General features: G+C 50.9%; 1 protein-coding gene across 1 annotated transcript; it reads right to left on the reverse strand.

Moving 5' to 3' along the window:
- Window positions 1-6,284: 6,284 nt before the first annotated feature.
- LOC134528480 (protein SGT1 homolog) lies at window positions 6,285-7,760 on the reverse strand. Its single transcript, XM_063362130.1, has one exon. The coding sequence runs from the start codon at window positions 7,181-7,183 to the stop codon at window positions 6,521-6,523; it is 663 nt and encodes a 220-aa protein (XP_063218200.1). The 5' UTR covers window positions 7,184-7,760; the 3' UTR covers window positions 6,285-6,520.
- Between the last annotated feature and the right edge of the window lie 14,662 nt (window positions 7,761-22,422).

Below are 22,422 nucleotides of genomic sequence, written 5' to 3' on the forward strand. Positions count from 1 at the left end.
ATAATAATCCAAAGTTTATAAAATTACAGTTCGTTTACGTTGACGGTAAAATTTACGTCAATTTTATTATATAGCGATGATGCAGACCATACCTTAACTATAGATGCTTAATGTCGTTCGTAAAATACTTCGTCACTCACGTGAATTGAATGCGATTATTCTGCATTCAATTACAGGGCGTCAATTAACATTGCCCAGTATTTTGACGTAATTTCCAGATCAATAACGCCGAAATTAGCATCGCCACGAACGAAATATTCCCAGAGGGAATACACTACCACACGCACTAAATGGCGTCATTTTCCACTCTTTTTCTTCTCTCTTGCCGAAATTAAATTGTTAATTGAAAAGGGCCAATCACGGCCGCGACACGTTAGCGTCCTTTTTAATGAAGCCAATGAAATGTCAATATCAATCAAGCATAGGCTCGTTAAAGCTGTTCCGAACGCCTCGCGATTATTTATTTTAGCAGTTGTCATGACGACACAGCACGAGATGCGCGCGCCGCCATGCGTGGAACAAAACAAAACACTGCCGAAAGTATCGGGAAGCGGTATTAACCTCGAACGTAAAACAATAATAAACAGTTTCAATTAGTCTGATAATACCGTAGTATTACATCTGATACATTACATAAAGGTTTCTCTTAACTTAACTTACAAACTGTGTTGGATGAAATTTTTTATATTTGCAAACAATGACCTCAAACATTTTTTTGAAGTAATGCTAATCAGGAAGGTTCACATCTTGTAGACCATTATTACAATCTTAAGTATAAATTTGTATTTATGTAAAAAATGAATGTTATAGATTTGGATGGATCAAATTTGTGCACACCTTGTACCGATTATCATCACCACACACTTTTTTTTATCCCTGTATTACGTTTATGTGATTTTCAAAACCTTAACAGGAATCAAAAATTTCTACTTTTGCTGAAAGATAATGTCCAACTGAATTTAAACATCCACTCGCTGACCATAAATATTCTTCCTAGCATATCGAATACAAGCGAGAAAGTTGTATGTTCACAGAATGTAGACCATCATGCATCATCTGCTTGCCTCGGTACACAGCACATACGGAAAATTTCGTAAATATTTTCAACACATTTGCATTGCCTTCCTATTGCAGCACTCAAGAGTTCCTCCGAGGGAACGAGTCCGGGTCAATGCAAGGAACAACTCTCAGTACCTACACTGTTATACAGCAGACAAACAAGTTTTACTACATAAATACTTGCTACAAGCATGCTTTCAAGGCAGTGCAAGTATCAATTAAATGTATCAAATAATAAAATGTTGAACACAAGTAGGCTCTCAGTACAATACATTATATAAAATAGGCTAGTGTTCAAAGAAGTATAATGATGAGGCTGACTGCAAGCATGCTTTACATGAAATGCAAAATTGACGAAACAAGTGATTTAGACAAATCAAGACAAGCCGAGTGAACTGAGGCGTGTCCGGCACAACGTTCAGCTCGGACGTGCCAGACCACAAACATGGCACTACCCCCGAGAGGTGAAACTGTCCATGCTAGTTCGTGACCTGGGCTTAATGACCAGACATAGTTTTGACGGGGCGGAACTGAAGGACTCTTGCCTCTCGTCCTGACGAGGACTGCCGCCCCGAGCGTGTAAGGGCGAGACACTGGAGCTGTCAAGGTCAGCGTTTCACCTGTTCCGAAGCCATCCTTCGCAGGGTGACTGTCAGTGCTACCAGCGCCTTTCCAAGTTGGTTCATGAACTGTCTTAAAGCTACACATGAAGTAGACTAATCGTGAGTTGTCACCTCAAACGGAACTAGTTAATTCTAGCGCTTCGTACTAGGATCTCTGCTTCTCATCTCAAGAATGTAAATAGTAATGGATTCCTCATGATGCTCAGTTGTTCATATCACGTGGACCTGAAATACATGTGTTTCTGCAAGTGAAATATATAATCAGGGTGACTACAAGTAAGTACCTGGGGCACCAGTTTCACGACTTTTAAGAAAAGAAAATGGTCTTACGACTTTTTGTATTACATCTACTGGTTACAGGAACGTAACTTTTAAGTTAGTTCAGAGTAATATTCACAAAGTTTAAGTGATCATCCTTAAAGCCATTATAAATTGAAGTGAAAATCAAATTGCAAGTTGGCAAAGGGCTGCTAGGAATTGAAAGGTTTGCGACTGTTCATTTGTGGAATGTTTCCGGACATGTAGGCACCCGGTGTTTCCTGATGCATTGCCGGTCACAGATTTAAAGTATTTCAGCCAGTAATATTTCAATATAAAGTGACTGTAAATGCCAGAAATTTTCAACAAAACATTTTGGTTATGCTGCGAATTGCCTTAGTAGAAGGTCTATTATACCTTAAGAATTCGGACTCTGCCGCTTAAGAGATTTATGTTGCATACATTACCATAGTTTTCAGGATTGTCTTATTTCAAATTATTATTCAGCTGGGTTATTTGTTAGGCTTAAGTGAAAAAAGTCCCAAATTTAAAAAAAAATCAGTATTCAGTTATTCCAAACCACAAAAAGAGATCATAACTCATAACACAGTTTTTGAAACACGTCCAAACTAGCTCAATTAGGAACACACGCGTGTCACTTGTGCCAAGGATCCTGCCGCTTGCGTAGTGTCCGTGTACCTTTACACTATGTTCAACAACTACGCATACAAGTTCCAGATCACCAAGTCTTGGCCTATGGAAAAATTGGTTACTTTTCGTGCAGATTTTTTCCACTCTCTCAGTGTTAATAGATTGTTGGTGTTTCCCAGCAGGAGACACTTGAGTGCCAAGAAAAAACTGCACATTGCAAGTGTACTTCACAAGTACGCAAGTACTCCTCATTCATGTTTGCCAGTTAGGGCCTTAAAAGTTAGCAAATATTGCATTTCTCAAAATTGATAGACCCATCATAAAATATGATTCATCACAATCACATAACAAAGCTAAAGGACTAAATTAGTAGTACCAGACTTTAAAAAAATTTGTTTGATCAATGTGAGTGCATTAACATCACAAAAATTTTATTTGAGTGTAGTTTTTTTGACGTGACGTCTAATAAATCAATGAACGCAGGTTGCACGCACAAAAAAGTGTCCCGTTATGCACATTGTCCTGTTACGCTCATTTTATATTGCTCTTTGCTAACCTGAACCTCCTAGCATTGCGACCGAGTCCGTGTCGTAATTCTGTTTTCATGCATTTTAATGTAAAATTTTCATTGCTCTTTGCTAACCCGTTCCTCCTAGCATTGCTGCAGAGTCCGTGGCGCAAATATATAATTTTTGACTGCATTTTGGTGTTGGGTAAGCCATTTTCCTTCACATCATCCTTGAAACACTCCCATTCGTTTCCTACTTTTCCTATTATCGTCCTATCCTTAACAGAATAACACTGATTGGAAGAAGTTAAATAGCAAACATGTATAAAAGTTATAGTTAAAATAATCTCTTCGTTAAAGTAATAAACATATTTGAATTAATGAGTGCAAATAAAAGTAAATTTATCAATTAAATTGTAGATTTCATTTCACTCCTTCTTTGTATCCATACAAAATAGTGATAATTCAATAAAACTGATTCAATTTTATTCATAAAAGTATGCAATCATTTCATCAATGTTTTGTTATGACGTCACGTTAAACTATCGTCCGTAAACCGACTTTACAGACAACGAATTTTTTTTAAAGTGGGACCCTCTGGGAGCGAGAGTTTGAATGAAATAAGGTGGTGCTCTCTGTTGGGGTTTCTGTAGTTTGGCACATTGAATTTGACATTTTCACTTCGGTATTCCACGGAATGTCCACGCTCCCAAACGAATTAGATTTGAGACCTCAGACTCTCTTCACCAAACTATTTGCTTTTTCGACGTCTAATAAATCGATGAACGCCGGCTGCACGCACGAAAAAGTGTCCTGTTACACATATTGTCCCATTGCGCTCATTGTTTCGTTGCGATGTGTCCCGTTACGCTCATTGTACGCTTGCGCCGCACCGACAGAAGTGAAAACTTAAAACTTTGTTTATAAATGTGTAATATGAAATAATTTCTATGTCAAATGTACGTAAGAAAATGAATCTGATTACTATTATAATTTCAAGTATTTATTCTTTTATTATTAAAAAAAGTAGCATCTGTAAACAGTAATAATAGGTTCTGTTACAATTGACTAAAAAATTATGGTGATTCATATAATTGATGATAGATATTTGATTACAGTTTATTTATATGAAAACTTGTTCATAATTATATTTAAACTTTATAGCTAAACGCCAGTTTTTAAAATTAATTACAACTCATCTACACGTGAACTGTTTCGTCGACTGTTTATAAAGTTAAGTGAAAAGTTAATGTGGTTTGCATTGCTTATTACAACAATTTCGGCAATAAAGGTTAATTATTCTTGCATTTTAAAAATCTGATTACTAGTATAATTTCAAGTATTTATTCTTTTATCATTAAAATAAAAATGATTAAATTTTATTCATTAAAGTGTGCAATCATTTCATCAATGTTTTGTTATGACGTCACGTTAAACTATCGTCCGTAAACTGACTTTACAGAAAACCAATTTTTTTATGTACCTCTGTAATTTGTGTTTTAGGTCATTGTCTCAGCGGTGTGCGAGGTGGTGCCGGTACGTGCACGATTGTTGTTGGACCCAAGACATTTGCAGTTGAGTTACACTTGCTTCATCTACCCAGTCAGGACTTGAAATGACCTAGTAGCGTCCCACAGAAGAAAGCAGTGTCTGCCCAAAACAGCCCGTCGCTCACGCAGTAGACATCATTCACTTCAGCACATCACAAAGCTAACGTTGAGACCCTGCTGAACACTAAAAATAGCAGAAATGGTACGATGAAAAAAAATTAGTGAAAAATAGAATTGTTTGCATGTAAAACACACTGCATGCATCCTGCAGTAAAATAACACTTTGCTGATTGTAAATATTGAAAAATATAGTTCTATTTGTCAATTCATACATTTTTTCAGAAAAGGCAGGACTTTGAAATTTTACCAAAACTACTGTCAATATTGCAACGTTACCTACCCAAAGTACAAATTGTGTTTTGGAAGATGAGGAAATACCAATACAATGCAACATGCACACTCAATTTTCTAACCATTTAGTAGATGCTGTGTACTCACTCGCAGAATGTAAACAAACTGGCAGTTAGGAATGTTACAGATCTGTACCGTTTGATTACTTAACGACGGTCATATAAAGGAAGAACTTACCAATTTTAAATTAATAATAAAGATTTTGACTGTATATTTCCTTCAGAAAAACACTCCAATGCCACAATTGCCTCCTCAAAAACTAACATTGATTTCAAGCTACACTTCATGAAAACAATGTAAATATCTTACAGCACTGCTTTTCCGCAAAGTAAAAATAAAATTACGAAAATACCATTTTGCAACACTAGAGATGTTCCTGTATTTACCTTGAAAACAGTGTTAATAAATTCCTACTAGTTTCTGAGAATTCACAGTTTTTAGCTCAACTGTGCATTGCCGCTGCAACCGCCATTAATTGGGTTTGTTTTGATGAAATTGACTCAAATATTGTGAATGGTCGATTAGGTAAGGTTAGTTACAGTAAAAATACTTTCAAACATTGTGGATGGTAGGTTAGGTTAGTAAAGCTACATCAAAAAATATATATTTAAAATATTTCTTATGGTTACTTAGGAATTATGAATTTAAGATTTAGCCATCCCGACCTAACCCCATCCACTTGATTTTACTGTATTTTTTACATCGCTAATGTAACCTATGAATCGTTCCTTACTATGCGATTCAAAACACTACTTTAATTGAAATGTAAAAAAAAAAAAAAAAAACCTAAATTCCATGACATTCGGACAAACAACCAACAAACAGAAAAATAAACTCTAATATTTGCATACAACTGCAATACACCTTCACTAACTACTTTCATTATAAAACAATACATCTGTTCTCAAAAATTAACACAGAGACCCACATGGGTAAACAATGGATGGCAGCAGCACCGACCATACGCAGGTATTATAATACAAGTGTGATTTATCATGAACTATTATGTATTTATTAACGCTGTTTTCAGGGTATATACAGGAACATCTCGTGTTGAAAAATGGTATTTTTGTAATTTTATTTTTACTTTGCGGAAAATCTGCGACGCAAGATATTTACCCTTAAAGAATACTTAAAAGATTATCTTAGTGTTTGTAACAATTAGTACACTTTTACGGTCATGCTATTATGTATCCTAGACAATTACATACATTAACCTACAAATCTCAAATGAAATAATATTTATTGCATTTAACAAGTTACCTTACATTCATTTATTAATGAACAAAACCGTAACAGAACAATGATGATTTACAGATGGTAGTAAATTACACGACCAGGCAAAAAATTTAGTATGTAAATGTAGCAAAATGTTTTAAGCTCATACCTATCTTATAGGACAATAGTTACTACATGCAACAATTGTTAAGAACACAACCCAGAGAAAGAGCACGGACACGCTACTCCCATTTGCGCCACTCCAGTCCATCCGGCGGCTTCACATCGATCTTCTGGCGCGAGACTTCGTTCCAGTTGGTGCTGAGCACCGTGCCACCCGACTCTTGGAAAGACTTGTTCATTGCACGCTTCACCTCGTCGGTGCCATCCACGTAGATCTTCCTGAACAGTTCGTTGAGGGCCGCTTCGCCCTCGGGCGGGCCCTCCGCTTCGTCCAGGACCACGCGGTTCCAGTCCCTGGCGTTGGGGGCGGAGCTCGGGTACTTGAGGGCGGCGCTGTCTTCCGGCACGCTCGCCGCGAAGGGCATAGGAGCTGCTGCCTCGTCTCGACTGCCTTCCAGCTTCGCCCAGTGGATGCCGTCGCACTTCTTCAGCTTGATTTCTATCTTGGAGGCCAAAACTTTGTGAACCGATTTCTCCGGGTCAATAGGATGGGCGAGATCCAAGTGCAACATGTAGTCAGGACTCTCGGGAAAGCGCACGCACACGTCAAGGCTGTTTCTTCCGTACTCGACCATCACGCTGTTTTTGTCGACGTTTTTTGCCAGGACCGTGACGACGACGTACGCTTCTGTCTGGTACCAATCATGTTTAATTTTCATCACCGGTGAATGGCGAGAAACATTTTCTTCTCCGCCGTCAACTTTTAACAGTCCCTCAGCCATTATTTTTTCGAAAACAATCAGTTCACTAAGCTATTACTCAATTTAGCTACATTTCGTAACTACCACCATCCACGAATAGCAAGCACCGTATAAAAAAATGTATAAATTAAACTCCTAAGACTTAATTTCGATTTATCGAACAAACCTTTTTGGTTTTTTCGCAGGAATTGTATCCTTTTTCACACATTCAAAGCTAAAACAACAATAATAATTTGCTGTGTTCGTGTAAGCTGATAGGTTCGACACGATGTAACTTTATTATTTAATCTATGATCAGGTGGCTGTAAGTAGACAAAAAATTCCAGATTATGACTGAAGTTGAAAAACATAAATCACATAAGCCAAAACATTTTCGTACAGTAAAATTACTGTAATGGGAATAAAGTTGGAAATACTATGTGAAATGGAATTTAATTATTCTGTTGAAAGCCATTTGTATTGAAACTTGCAATTTGAAGTTTAAAGTTACTACTCCATCAGATGATTATTTACACTAACCTCTATCCAGGCTTTTAACAATTATTAGCATCTCAACTCATCCTGTAAGCACATAAGTTTTAGTTTCCTACGAAGGACAAAATGCAATAGTGCAAGGTCGTATCTCCTGGCTAGTACTGAAATACCTTTACAACAAAGTCCATAGCCAGAACCGATATTAGAATGTGCCCGCTCAGTTCTTCATTACCACCGACTTCATTTAAATTACTGTGTTCGACAGTGCTATATTTCTCACAGGCTTTGCTAAAAGTTTTCCAACAGAACTGTTGCCTGTGCTTCCATGGTAGCAATTACAAAATAATAAAATACACTAAACGAGAATACTGGACAGATTTTAATTTTTTCGGAAATATGTTAACAATTTTATTTTCATACACTGCAGTGTGATGAATGATCTATCTACAGTGAATAGTATATGTTCAGCAATCAAAGTTGTTTGTTCAACATTATATTTTATTTATGAAAAATGACTGCAAGAAATTTCTCCGAACATGACATCATAACTTCTGTGATAGTAGGAAAGACCGGTCCTCACCCCACTGGAACTATTTCCCGCTGGCATAAAGCACCTTCCAACCATCCCACAAGAAACATAAAACAATAAGTGTCAACACAGAAGTAACTTTATGTGACATGTTGACATCGTCCGACCGAAGGCCACCCTAAAGCTCGACCTGCAACCGCCAGTATTCGGCCCCGCTAACGGAACGCGCCCCTAGCCACGGCTCACCCGAGTCAGGCAAGCCACCAGCAGACAAGGTAGAACCCGGCCCCACAATAAACAGACCAACATTATAGTCGACCACTTTGATAAAATGCACACAGAATATTAACAACATTACTTATAAGTTAAACGTTCGCTTAATGAAAGTGCGACGTAGGAGTGCCCGGGCACTCACGTGTGAAAATGTGTCGATACGTGTGTGAGTGTTCCCCTGGCGGCCTTCTGCATAGATTAGTTAAGTATTTCATGTGACATAATTATTAACCCCTTGTGTTTCGTTATTACCCCCCACCCGAGCAGTCCGGCAAGATACGAACAGTCTCTGGTGTGACGTTGCCGTCGTCCGGGGTCTCGGGCTCGAGTCCCGGTGTGGCTCCTAGTGGGAAAAGGCGGTTCTTGCTACGTATTGTCCGGGTGGGCGCCAGACTAGCTCGGTTCTAGTCGTGAGTTTGGGGGTCGTGGATGTATGTGCCCCTGCGTGGCCCACTAGGGCCGGCGGCGGTGTTGCGTGAGATGATTTTAAATAAGAGGCGTGGAGTTAAGGTGGTGGTGTCGTACCTTTTATTCATAGGAACGAGTCGTACACAATACAACACTCTACAGAGGTCCCCGGGGGGGGTTTACTCGTTATTCCGTGGCGCCGTATGGTTTGTGTTCCGCGTTACGTGGCCTCGGACGCTGCTACGTCTCATACGTCTCACTGGTTACACGGGTAACGTAATTTCGTAACACAAAGGCGGGACACAAAATACACTGAATTAAGGGGGTGCGCACAAGTTACGTGGCACTCGTTACTCGGGTAACGTAAGTTAGCAATACAAAGTACGGGACACAAAAATACACTGAATTAAGGGGGCGCGCACAAATTACGTGGCACTCGTTACTCGGGTAACGTAAGTTAGCAATACAAAGTACGAGACACAAAAATACACTGAATTAAGGGGGCGCGCACAAGTTACGTGGCACTCGTTACTCGGGTAACGTAAGTTAGCAATACAAAATACGGGATACAAAAATACACTGAATTAAGGGGGTGGACGATTGGAGACGGCCAATCCCGTATGCAAATGTCTCGGCGCGGGTGTTGTGCCCACTGTGGTGAAACACGCACCGCAATTAAGTTTGTCCAAGTTCCCTTGCGGGTTTGTGGTCAGCGCCGTGCGCGTGACCTTAAATAAAGTTCTGTAAGTTGCGGGAGGCGGCCCGTGCCGTATACTGAAGAGCAGCCCCGCTGACCAAGTGTGGTGCGGGGTGTCTTTAAATTGATGCGGCCGGATTAGGTCCTGGACCGAAAAAAGGGACCGGGTACTCACGGAGAGGTTAAGTAATAAAAGGGGTTCTGTTAATTAGTGACTATATTTACCGGACGTTACTTTCGATGTAGACAAAGGATGTTGCCTCTCCGTGGGACGTAGGTCCGCCCCGGTCCGTGAGCTGCGCTGAACTGCCGAACTGGCATGGCGTCCGAGGGAGGCTCGGCCTCTCTCGCGCCAGGCGTGACCTCATTACGCTAGACTCCAAACGGGTGTGTCTGGAAGAGATTTTATTGTCGCTAAAATCCTAATTTAATGTTTTAGGAGGAATGGGTACGGTTCTTCTCTTGTCTACTCAGGTTTCCGCGGCTTTGTCTTTGATTGCTGTTCGGGTCGCCTGACTCGGGTGGGCCATGGCCAGGGGTGTGTTCCGTTAGCGGGAGCGTATACTGGCGGGTGCAGGTCGGGCTCTGGGGTGGTCGTCGGCCAGACGACGTCAAACGCCCCCCCCCTGTGAAGCCCGACCTTGCGCCGCTTATGGTCCCGCTAACATGGGGCCACCCCTAGCTCCGGCCACTCCATCCCGGCGTGGTTCGCGGCTCAGCAGCTGGTTGGCTCCGCGTACTGGACCTGGTGATCAAGGCCGACTGGACCAGCGTGCGCGCCGCCCCGGTTGCCGTCGTGGCAGGCGTGCCGGGGGCGGCGTCGTGGCGCCTGGGCGGGGTCAGCGGCTGATAGGGTCAGCGCACTGGACCTGGTGATTGTGGCCGACTGGGCCAACGTGCGCGCCGCCCCGGTTGCCGTCGTGGCAGGCGTGCCGGGGGCGGCGTCGTGGCGCCTGGGCGGGGTCAGCGGCTGATAGGGTCAGCGCACTGGACCTGGTGAACGTGGCCGACTGGGCCAGCGTGCGCGCCGCCCCGGTTGCCGTCGTGGCAGGCGTGCCGGGGGCGGCGTCGTGGCGCCTGGGCGGGGTCAGCGGCTGATAGGGTCAGCGCACTGGACCTGGTGAACGTGGCCGACTGGGCCAGCGTGCGCGCCGCCCCGGTTGCCGTCGTGGCAGGCGTGCCGGGGGCGGCGTCGTGGCGCCTCCTAGCTCCGGCAACAGCTCCACCCGGGTGGCGCTCTCGGTGGCCGCAGTTGGTAGGGCCCGAGCACCTGTCCCGGGTCGTCCCACGCCGAACATCCGGGGGTCGACTCGTCGAGGTGGCCTTGCGGCTGACAGGCTCTGCGCCTCGTTCCCAGGTCGTAGTCGGCCAGGCGAACTGGAGGTCTGTGGGCCCGTCGGGGTCGTTCCGCGGGCTCGCTGGCGGGTTCGCTTGTCCCCAGTCGATGTCCCGGTCCGCGGAGGTCCTCCTTCGGCGGCGGTTGACAGTTCGTGGACTGGTACGGAGTCCGTTCCCGTTCGGGTATGGCGGCTGATGCTGAGGCGGCGATCTCCGGGTCGGTCTCTCCGGGTTGCGTGACGATCGGCGTTGGCCCGTCGTCGTTGCCCGCATCGGATTGACCTATGCTGTGCGACAGCTCGGCGATCTCCACGGCCTCTGCTTCATCGCCCCGTGGGTAGCATTGCGGTGGGGGGCTCTCGTACACCCCGCTTCCCTCCCAGGGTACCACTGCCGTCTCCGGTGCGTTCTCGTGGACTTCTTCTGGTTCGTCTGGCACGTCGTGGGCGGGGTCGCCCCCGGTGTCCCCCGTGGCCATGCTAAGGGCATAATCGTCGAGGTACGTGGGCGGGCGCCGCCACCGCCGTGGTCGTGGCCTCGCCTCGTCGTCTGACGCGGCCTCTGCGGGTGATGTCCCGGGCGTGTATGCAAGTTCGTCGCGGGGCCTGTTGGACGTGGTGTTCGTGAACACTAGGGTGCGGTATGGGCGCGGTTCGGGTCGGCTCCTAGCGGGGGTCGCTTCTGGCGAGTTGTCCTCTTCCTGGACGGCGTCGCTCTCCGGCGTACGGCGTCCGTTGTCGTCCGGAGTGGGGGGTCCTGCGTCCCCGTCTGGGTTCCTCTCCCCAGGCAGGGCGGTGAGCCGGATGTCGTCCCTGTGCACCTTTTTCAGGCGCCGTCCCTCCGTGCGGACTAAGTACGTCGTCCTGCCTAGTCGTCGCCGTACCGTGTATGGCCCGCCCCAGCGCGGGGCCAGGCCCGCGCAATAGTTGCGGGGTGCGGCTGAAAGTGGGTGTAGTCGCGCGAACACCTGATCGCCGACCTGCACGGCGGGTGGAGGATGATCTGTGATTGGGGTGATCCGGTTGGCGTACCTCTCCTGCCTACGTCTTGCCTCGTCGTGCAGAGTCACCCGTCGTTCGTCGCGTTCCTCCGTCGTCTCGTCGGGGTGTGGAGTGCCGTGTGTGGCCCATTCTCCCGGTAAGGGCAGGTTGTGGCCCTGTATCATTTCGGCCGGTGTGCGGCCGGTTGCGGCGTTGGTGCGGCGTCGTACACAGAAGAGGGCGTCAGCCACGTGCAGGTCCCACTGCGTGTGGTCTGCCCCCAGCCGGATCCGGAGCTGTGCCTTCAGTTCCTGGTTCCGGCGCTCTGTCGGGTTCGCTCTCGGGTGGTAGGCGGGCGTCGTGTGGTGCTCGATCTGGTGTTCGTCGCACCAGCCCTTCCAATGTCGCCCCAGGAACTGACTGGCGTTGTCCGTCAACACCGACTGGGGGTATCCCCAACGGGACAGGAATTCCCTGGTCAGCAGGCTGATGATGGTAGGTGTGCGCACGTTCCCGCATGGATACGCCTCCGTCCACCGCGTGAAGAGGTCCGTCACGACGAGGAGGAAGCGTTTGCCGCGCGGCGTGCGGGGGTAGGGGCCCATTACGTCTAAGGCTATCGTTTGGAAGGCGGTGGTGGGTTCCCTGGGTCGCTGTTGCTCCTCGCCGTCACGCCGCCTCGCCTTCCTCGCCTGACAGACCTCGCATTCGCGCACGTACATACGTACGTCGTACGTGACGCGGGGCCAGTGGTAGTGCCGGGTGACTTCTCGTCGTGTCTGATCGGTCCCCGGGTGTCCAGCGAGGTCGTGGTCGTGGAAGAACCGAAGGACCGCTTCTCGGGCTTCCGTCGGGACGTAGGTCCTCCAGTCTTCCTGGTGTCCGGGTGTGTGAGTCTGAATCAGGCCGTCTTGCATGCGCCACGCCTCGTGTCCGGCGGTCGCTTGCTGGCGGCGTCTTGCCGCGTCTATTGACGTTTCCTGTGCTCGACGTACCCGGTCCTGGACGTCGGCCACGGTGTTGGGTGGGTCTTCGTCCCCGTCCGCGTCGGCCGTGATTCGTGTGCATGCTGAGTCGTGCGATGCGTGTCCGTGTGGTGTGTCCGGGGGTATAATCTCCTCCCAGTCGTCCTCGTCCGTCAGCTCTGTTCGGTCGTCGGGTTCCCGCGACAGTAAGTCGGGGAGCTGGTTCTCCGTGCCGGGAACGTGCTCGACGTCGAAGTCGAACGACTGGAGGAATAGCGCCCATCGTATGAGTTTGCCTTTCCGCCCCTGCATCGTACGCAGCCAGGTGAGGCAGCTGTTGTCCGTCCTCAGTGTGAAGCACTTCCCCTCCAGGTGGGGCCGGTACTTTTTCATGGCCCAGACTACGGCTAGGCACTCTTGCTCGTTGCTGTGATACCGGCGTTCGGCTGGTCCGAGCTTCGCGCTAGCGTAGTCGATGACCTCGCGGACCCCGTTCGGGTCCGTGTGAAAAAGCACCGCGCCCACACCGAGTGCGCTGGCGTCGGTCTGAAGGTAGAGGCGGCGTCCGGGGTCTACTCGTGTGAGGGTGTGACAGCGAGTGAAGGCGGCCTTTATTTCTTCGAAGGCGCGTTGCGCGGGTTCGCCCCAATGGTACCGTGCCCGTGGTGACAGGAGGTCGGTCAGTGGTGCGATGGTACGGGAGAAGTCGGGGATGTACCCCCTGAGCCAGTTCACCAGGCCGATAAACCGTTGGAGTTGCTTCCTCGTCCGCGGTGGTGCCGCTTCAGCGATCTTGCGCAAGTGAACGGGTTGGGGTCGGTTGCCAGCCGCGCTTACTAGGTGGCCCAGGAATTCGACCTCCTGGGTCCCGATATGACACTTGTGGTGTGCGGCCGTGAGATGGTGTGTGGCCAAGCGTTCTAGGACCAGCGCCAGGTGTCTGGCGTGGTCCTCCCACGTCTCGGAGAAGACGATCACGTCGTCGAGGTACGCGATCGCAAACCGGCCCAGGTACCCCTCCAACACTCGGGTCATCATTCCCTGGAACGTGGCCGGTGCGCACTTTAGCCCAAAAGGCATGGCGCGAAATTGAAACTTCCGCCCGTCTGGTATCGTGAACGCGGTTTTCCCCCTGTCTTCCGCCCGTATGGGCACTTGCCAGTACCCAGCCTTCAGGTCGAGCGTACTGAAGACTTTCGCGCGGCCGAGTCCGGCTACGGCGGCGTCGACGCTGATTTGAGGTGGGGGTGAGCTAATCGTGATCGCGTTTAGCGGCCGAAAATCGACGCAGAAGCGTAGCGAACCGTCTTTCTTTGGGGCTAATACGACGCAAGCATTGTAATGACTGTTGGACGGTTCGACTACCCCATCGCGAAGCATGTCCGCCACTTGCTCCCGGATGGCCCTCTGCTCCCGGAACCCGTAGCCTCTCGGGGCCTCGTGTACTGGGTTGTCGTGGGTGGTCGGGATGTGGTGTTCGGTGATGGTGGTGCGTTTCAGTGGGTCGGCTACCGCGAAGACGTCCTGCCTTTCTGCCAACACGCGTTCCACTGCTGCTCGGTACTCGTGGGGGACGTTGTGGCGGAACTGGTCTAAGGTTACTTTCTCCCCCTGACTCTCGGGGGTAGTGCCTATGGCGTACACCGTGAGCCGCTCGCGGGTGCCAATGTAAACTCGTCTGGGTTTCATTTCGATCACCGCATCTTGTCTCGCTAACCATGGTTGGCCTAGTACTATCCCTTCGTGTAAGTCCTCCACCACTAGGGCGGTTACCGTGGTGACGTCGTCCCGAATGCGTACCTCGAGTTCGGCTTGCCCCACTGTCCTTCCCGGTTGCGTGCTGGTTGCTAACCGTAACTCGGCTTGGTGGGGCTGCAGCGCGCCGGGGGGTACCAGGTGGGGGGCCACGAACACGTGGCTCGCGCCCGTGTCTACCAGGGCCGCCGTGGGTTGCCCGTTGACTTCCACTGGGATACGGAGTAGGCCGTCGCGAGGGCGGACTAGCTGGTTTATCTGCGGTGTGGCTGCTTCCGCGGCGGGTGTGGGTTGGCTCGGGTTACTCGGAGGCGCGGGTTTTACCGCCGTGCCCCCGGATGGGCGTTTCCCGACGTGTTGGTGAAGGGTGGTGTTTGCCGGCGTGGGCAGTCGACATGCCAGTGGCGGGTACCTGCGGGGCAGCCCAACTGGCATCGCGGTAGTGGGGGTTCCTGCTGTGTCGATGACCCATCGGGCCTACCAGGTGGTGGTGCGTCCTCGATGGCTCGTCGCGGGCGGTCGGGTGGGTAGCCCCCTGCTTCCCTGTTCTGGACGCTGGCTATTCTCTGACCCATTGGGCGTCTGGCCAGGTCCCGGTCGGTGTTCGGGGGGTCGTAGTGTCGCAGTCCCCGGATGTTCCGTTCCGTGTCTATGGCTTGTCGGACGTAATCCTCGACTTCCTCTGCGCGGTGACACCGCATGAACGGTTGCAGTTCATTGTGTAGGAGGGTGGTAATGGTGGCGAGCGCGGTGGCTGGCGCGGCGCCGGGTGCTACTCGATTGAACAGTTGCATTTTCTTGGCCAGAAACTGCTCGACGGGTTCGCCGTCGCGTTGGCGTTCGCCATAGAACTGTGTCGTGCATTGGACCAGTGCGTGTTCCGTGTCAAATCGGCGGTTGAATGACGTGGCAAACTCCTCCCAGGGCATGCCGAAGCGTCCCCAGATGTTCCACCATTGGCGGGCGGTCCCCTTCAGCTGTTCGCTCGCTCGCCCCGACCATTCATCGGTCGGTATTCCGGACCGTGCCAGTCTAACCTCGCAGTGTGTTAGGAAGTCTCTGGGTACTTCGTGCCCTATTCCGCTGAACTCGGGTAGTGCTAACTTCCCTGTGTAGCACGGGTTGCGTGTATGCATCCCCATGTTTGGTCCGGTGATTGCGCTTGGTGGTGGGATGTATTTGGGTGCCAGATTGGTCCGGGCACTCGTGAGGCCCATAGTCGGTAGTATGCCTCCCAGTGTGACGTTAGCTTGTGCCTCCGTCTTAAGCGGTGCCCATGACCACGGTAATTGGGTGTGCGGCTCGCCGAGTAACGTCTCGCTCCAGGGCTTGCCCCAGGTCTGTTCGGTGACGTTGTCCCGGGTGTTTGCGCATTGGCATGTCCTGTACCACGGCAGTGATCCCGTCAATAGGTCTATTTCCCTTGGTAATAGGCAACGCGTGCACACGAGGTCTGTAGGTGGTGCCTGCATGTTGAGCTGTATGTTGTATGTTCAAGTTCGCCGTCTGTGACGGGCTGTTCGTAGTCTGGGCGCGTGTTGTAGCGCGCGGGTTTTAGATCGGCGGCGGGCAGGTGCCCGGACAGCCGCACAAAGAGGAGGCGAAAACGGTCCGCGCGGAGTGGGGGTATCGGGATGGTTGCCCGAAGCGGAGAGCGTGGAGCGGAGTGACGAGGTGGGGGTAGGTGCCCGGACAGCCGCACAAAGAGGAGGCGAAAACGGTCCGCGCGGAGTGGGGGTGGTGACGTCGCTCCGTTGCTCGCCTCGCCGTGATGACGTGCGGGGGTGGGGGTGGTTGGAATGTCCTTTGTCCGCTCGCCTCGTCGCGCCGGTCTGTCTGGCCTTCGACCCTTCCTGTGTCCAAAATGGCCGTTTCGTGTCTCCGCTGTCGCCTGTTGGTGAATTTATTTCGAAAATGTCCAGAAGTGAGAAAAAAAAATTTTTCACGTTATTTTCTGCCCCACGTTGGGCGCCAAATGCCGTCGTCTGGGGTCTCGGGCTCGAGTCCCGGTGTGGCTCCTAGTGGGAAAAGGCGGTTCTTGCTACGTATTGTCCGGGTGGGCGCCAGACTAGCTCGGTTCTAGTCGTGAGTTTGGGGGTCGTGGATGTATGTGCCCCTGCGTGGCCCACTAGGGCCGGCGGCGGTGTTGCGTGAGATGATTTTAAATAAGTGGCGTGGAGTTAAGGTGGTGGTGTCGTACCTTTTATTCATAGGAACGAGTCGTACACAATACAACACTCTACAGAGGTCCCCGGGGGGGGTTTACTCGTTATTCCGTGGCGCCGTATGGTTTGTGTTCCGCGTTACGTGGCCTCGGACGCTGCTACGTCTCATACGTCTCACTGGTTACACGGGTAACGTAATTTCGTAACACAAAGGCGGGACACAAAATACACTGAATTAAGGGGGTGCGCACAAGTTACGTGGCACTCGTTACTCGGGTAACGTAAGTTAGCAATACAAAGTACGGGACACAAAAATACACTGAATTAAGGGGGCGCGCACAAATTACGTGGCACTCGTTACTCGGGTAACGTAAGTTAGCAATACAAAGTACGAGACACAAAAATACACTGAATTAAGGGGGCGCGCACAAGTTACGTGGCACTCGTTACTCGGGTAACGTAAGTTAGCAATACAAAATACGGGATACAAAAATACACTGAATTAAGGGGGTGGACGATTGGAGACGGCCAATCCCGTATGCAAATGTCTCGGCGCGGGTGTTGTGCCCACTGTGGTGAAACACGCACCGCAATTAAGTTTGTCCAAGTTCCCTTGCGGGTTTGTGGTCAGCGCCGTGCGCGTGACCTTAAATAAAGTTCTGTAAGTTGCGGGAGGCGGCCCGTGCCGTATACTGAAGAGCAGCCCCGCTGACCAAGTGTGGTGCGGGGTGTCTTTAAATTGATGCGGCCGGATTAGGTCCTGGACCGAAAAAAGGGACCGGGTACTCACGGAGAGGTTAAGTAATAAAAGGGGTTCTGTTAATTAGTGACTATATTTACCGGACGTTACTTTCGATGTAGACAAAGGATGTTGCCTCTCCGTGGGACGTAGGTCCGCCCCGGTCCGTGAGCTGCGCTGAACTGCCGAACTGGCATGGCGTCCGAGGGAGGCTCGGCCTCTCTCGCGCCAGGCGTGACCTCATTACGCTAGACTCCAAACGGGTGTGTCTGGAAGAGATTTTATTGTCGCTAAAATCCTAATTTAATGTTTTAGGAGGAATGGGTACGGTTCTTCTCTTGTCTACTCAGGTTTCCGCGGCTTTGTCTTTGATTGCTGTTCGGGTCGCCTGACTCGGGTGGGCCATGGCCAGGGGTGTGTTCCGTTAGCGGGAGCGTATACTGGCGGGTGCAGGTCGGGCTCTGGGGTGGTCGTCGGCCAGACGACGTCAACGTATAGTTTAAAAAACATAATTCGTAAACATACTAACTCTAAATTTGCCGTCCACCGCGGTCTCGTGTTCGAGATCGGGCGCAGGTCCTAGCGGGGTGGCTGGCTTTCTTAGAGATTTCTGTTTCGGGAGGGCGCCAGGCTAGCTCGGTGTCTAACCGTGTTGACGCCACTCCCGCTGCCTGTCTTTAGCTTTTAAATTTATTATTAATAATGTGAAATATCTCAGGGTTTTTAACGGGGGTTCGGCCTCGTGGCTGCAGGCAGGAGTGCGTCTCGGAGTTTGGAAATTACGTTCAGAAATTACCCGGGCTGTTTAGGCCACCCAGGACGCCTTGAAAATAATTAATGAACAGATTATCAGAACACTGCACTTTATTCAACGTCGATACACTGGATGGTCCTTTTACTGGCCGCGTCCGTTGTCGTACCGCTGTGACACACGTAAACGCCGGCGAATAATATGCGCGACCAGGATAGATTGCAAAGTGGATCGACGGGTTGAAGCTGTGGCTACGTGTCTCTGAGTAAGATTTGACATACAGTCACGGAGTTGCGGATGCAACAAATTATACAGCAAAGTTAACGAATAGCGGAGTCCCTGTGATTAGGGTGGTTTGCAGTCTAGCCTGCGACAAAACTAAAGACTCGAAAAGTTATGCAATCACGTCAGTGAGCGACGTACGCGTAAAGTCTCAATGCGTGGCAAGATAGTCACTTAAAACACACGTTACCAATTACACTAAAGCATGAAGAAAGTTACAATATGAAAGTTATTCAATCTTTCACAAGATTCTCGATGATAACAATTAATTGGCTACTGGAGCCTAAAACTGCGTGCCAATATTACGCGGTCCTTAAACTGGACATGGCCTTACGTATTACGTTAAAACAAAATCCCTAACGGGAATTAAATATTAAGTTAAGTGTCGCACGAAGTATCGTGCGACTTAAGTGGGGTCGGCGCCGAGCTAAATGAAGGTTTGTAGAAACTTACACTATTGCTGAAATGTTGACGAGAAAACTAGAAGTGCTGGCCCGACGTTCGCGGAGCGTCCGACCCCTGGGAGCCCGAGTTCAAGACTGAGCGCGAGACCGCCCGGCGGCCTCGCGCCTAAACGCGTGGAACGCGGGAAAACCGACCCGACCAGTTTTGGACTTAGAAACAAATTACACAACATATGCTTATAAGACAATTAGACATAATTACCCTTACATGAACCCTTCTTTTAAATTGTTATAAATTTGGTTGTTTTAATTACAAAATAATCAAGTGTTTAATTAGGCGCATTGCCACACCCGGCCGGGCGCTGTCGTCGTCGCGGCGTTCGTTGCGGTGCACTTTCTTACACTTTGTGAAGATCGCGCTCGGGCGTGTTCGTCGCACTTCGGAGCCAGTGTTGCTGTGGCATAACGACCTTTGCGGACCAGAGGGAGCACCGGCGGTTGGCGTCAAATGCCCCCCCTCAACGAGGCCGTTATGCCCAACAACACCGCCCCTCACACGCATGGAAGGGGTACGCCGATCGATGCACTGCGGGGTAGGCAAGGTGGGGACCTGAGTGTGGTGTACCTAGTGGAACCGTTTATAACAGAATCATGGGATGATCTGGCGTGGTCCGTCTGAGGGGTGAGAATAGTGATTGCGAGCCTACTAGGGGGTCGAAAATTGCGTGTGGGTCCTCCCTCGCTGAGGTGGGAGACTGTCCTATCAACCCTCCGGATTCCTCTACCATGATCTGCCCCAGAAAGTAGTCTCCTAAGCGAGTGGGTACCCGTGGAACACGGCGAGATACTCTGGTAGGAATCAATATTGGTGTCGTCTGTTCCCGTCGCCCTCCCTGTTGTGCGCGAGTCACCTCCGGGACGCTTGTCGTTCCCTGTTTCTGTGTATTTCCGGCGACGTAGTCCTGTGAATGCATCGGGGGGCGAGGTATGGTATTTTCACTAACACTAACATCTACAAGTGTCTGCTCCTCCCCCTCACCCCCGACCCTGTTGTTCTCGGCCGTGCACTCCTTCTCGGAGCTTATCGCGCCTCCAACTGTCGGTTGTGGTTGTGAGCAGCATGTGCGGGTTATCAAACGCCGCCGCCTCTGCGGATACCGCCTCTGCACAGTCTCACCCTCCCCCTCTGACGTAGGCTCCTCAACGGACATATTAAACGCGGACTCGCTCAAGCTGACGTCCAGCGGCCACCAGGGTTCGTCGACCTCGCCCTCCACCTCGGGCGCGTCCCCATCGTCCGGCTGCCAGACCAGGGGAGTCGTCTCCTCCCCCTCCAGAGGGATCGGGTTTAGGTTGGTATTGTCTGTCGCAAGAGGAAGGAGGCTGGGTGGGAGGCCGTTGGGGACCGTGGAGTCCATGATGTTGATGGACTCGGCTGGAGTCCATGGTGCGGAACTTCCTGTAAGAGGAAGGAGGTTGGGTGCAGTGGAGGTTGTATGGCCGTCGTGGTGTCGGTGTGGGTTAGTTACGTCCGGTTCGGGCGAGCCCGGAACCGGGCCCGGAGGTGTGTCTGGTGGCCTATCATCCGGGGTTCCCGCCCCTGTTGGGGCCGGGTGGAGTGCTGCGAGACGCAGGTCGTCTCGGTGCACTTTGGCCGGTCGTCCGCTGGGGGTGCGCACGGTGTATGTTGACGGCCCGGTTCGCCACAGAATTTGACGGGGTTCTGACCACTTGGGGGCCAGCCCCGCGCAGAAGTTATTTTTTCCGGAAGACAAATGGTGTTGCCGCACGTACACCCACTGACCGGGCTCAAGCTGAGTCGGCGGGCGGGTGGATTGCGGTGTCTTGTGGGCCAGGAACTGTGTTTGTTTTACGCGTGCCTGCTCCCTCATGGCTGCGATCTCCTCCCCCCATAGATCTTCAGTGGCCGCAGCGGCTACCCGACACTCCCCAGGTAGGGCCAGGTTCTGCCCCAGGAGGAGTTCGGCTGGAGAGTGGCCCGTGACCACATTGGTACGTCGGCGCAGACAATACAGGAGTTTTGGTAGGTGTATGTCCCACTTTGAATGATCCTCCCCGAGGCGGAGGCGGAGCTGAACCTTTATCTCCTGGTTCCTCCGCTCGGTGGGATTCGCCTGAGGGTGGTATGTAGGAGTGGTATGGTGAAGAATTCCCCACTGGCGGCATCCGGCTCGCCAGCGCCCCCCAGTGAACTGGCACCCATTGTCTGTCAGAAGCACTTTTGGGAAGCCGAATCGTGGGTAAATTTCCGTTTCAAGGAGGGACAGAATGGTGCCTGACCTGACGTTGGAGACCGGGAATGCTTCCACCCAGCGGGTGAAAAGATCGGTAATGACGACCAAGAACCTTTTCCCGCGTGACGTGCGGGGGTATGGTCCCATGATGTCTAAGGCAAGTGTGTGAAAGGGTTCCGTTGGTCTGCGGGGCTGCTGCTGCTCCACTCCGTCGGCTCGCCGCGACTTGCGCTGTTGACACAGCTGGCACCTCCGCACGTAGTCGCGGACATCCCCGGTAACACCGGACCAGTGAAACTCCCGACTTAGCGCCTCTCGTGTCTGCTCCGCGCCCGGGTGGCCGGCCAGGTCATGATCGTGGTAGAAGTTGATGACAGCTGCCCGGGCCGCTACGGGCACGTATGTTCTCCAGGCCCCCCTGTCCCCTGGTACCCGGGTCAGCAGCGTCCCGTCCACGCATCTGTGGTGCGGCTGCACCTGCTCCCCGCACCTGGCCACCCACCCCCTTGTTGACTCGTCGTCGTGCTGTGCCTCCAGCACGACACGATGTAGGGCCGTGAGCGTGTCCGGGGAAGACGTGTCTGGATCTGGGTTGGAGTTGGTGGCGTACAGAACTGTGGGTTCGCCTGTCCCAGGAGTGTGCGCGGGGTGTCCTACGGGCGGTAGCAGCTCCTCCCAGCTGCCCTCGTCGTGATACTCCGTGTTAGGGTCGGGATGTCGCGACAGCTCGTCCGCCAATTGGTTTTCGCGCCCTGGAACGTGCTCGACGTGGAAGTCGAAGTTCTGGAGTGTCAGAGCCCACCGCGTGAACTTCGACTTCCGGCCCTGTGCCGAGTCGAGCCATTTGAGACATTGGCTATCAGTTCTTAGGGTAAATGGCCTACCCTCCAGGTGATGTCGGTAGCGCCCCACCGCCCACACGACCGCGAGGCACTCTTGCTCGTTGACGTGGTAGCGGCGCGCCGCTGGGCTGAACTTGGCGCTCGCGTATTCCACTACGCGCCGTTCCCCATCCGGACCTACTTGGTACAGCACCGCCCCCATCCCCTCCTGACTAGCGTCCGTTTGCAGGAACACGTGCTCCTCGGGGCGGAGGCGGGCGAGGGTGTGGCACTCCCGGAACAAACGCTTCACGTCAGCCAGCGCGCGGTCCGCCTCGTCTGTCCACCTGAACCTGTTCTTGGGAGAGAGAAGGGCTGTCATCGGCGCCGTGACAGTGGCGAAGTGGGGAATGAAGCCCCTCAG

This window comes from Bacillus rossius, chromosome 1, assembly GCF_032445375.1.
Source record: "Bacillus rossius redtenbacheri isolate Brsri chromosome 1, Brsri_v3, whole genome shotgun sequence".
NCBI lineage: Eukaryota > Metazoa > Arthropoda > Insecta > Phasmatodea > Bacillidae > Bacillus > Bacillus rossius.

Excerpts from the sequence above, each read along its gene's own strand:
- LOC134528480 (XM_063362130.1), bottom strand. The coding sequence starts at position 7,183 with ATGGCTGAGGGACTGTTAAAAGTTGACGGCGGAGAAGAAAATGTTTCT.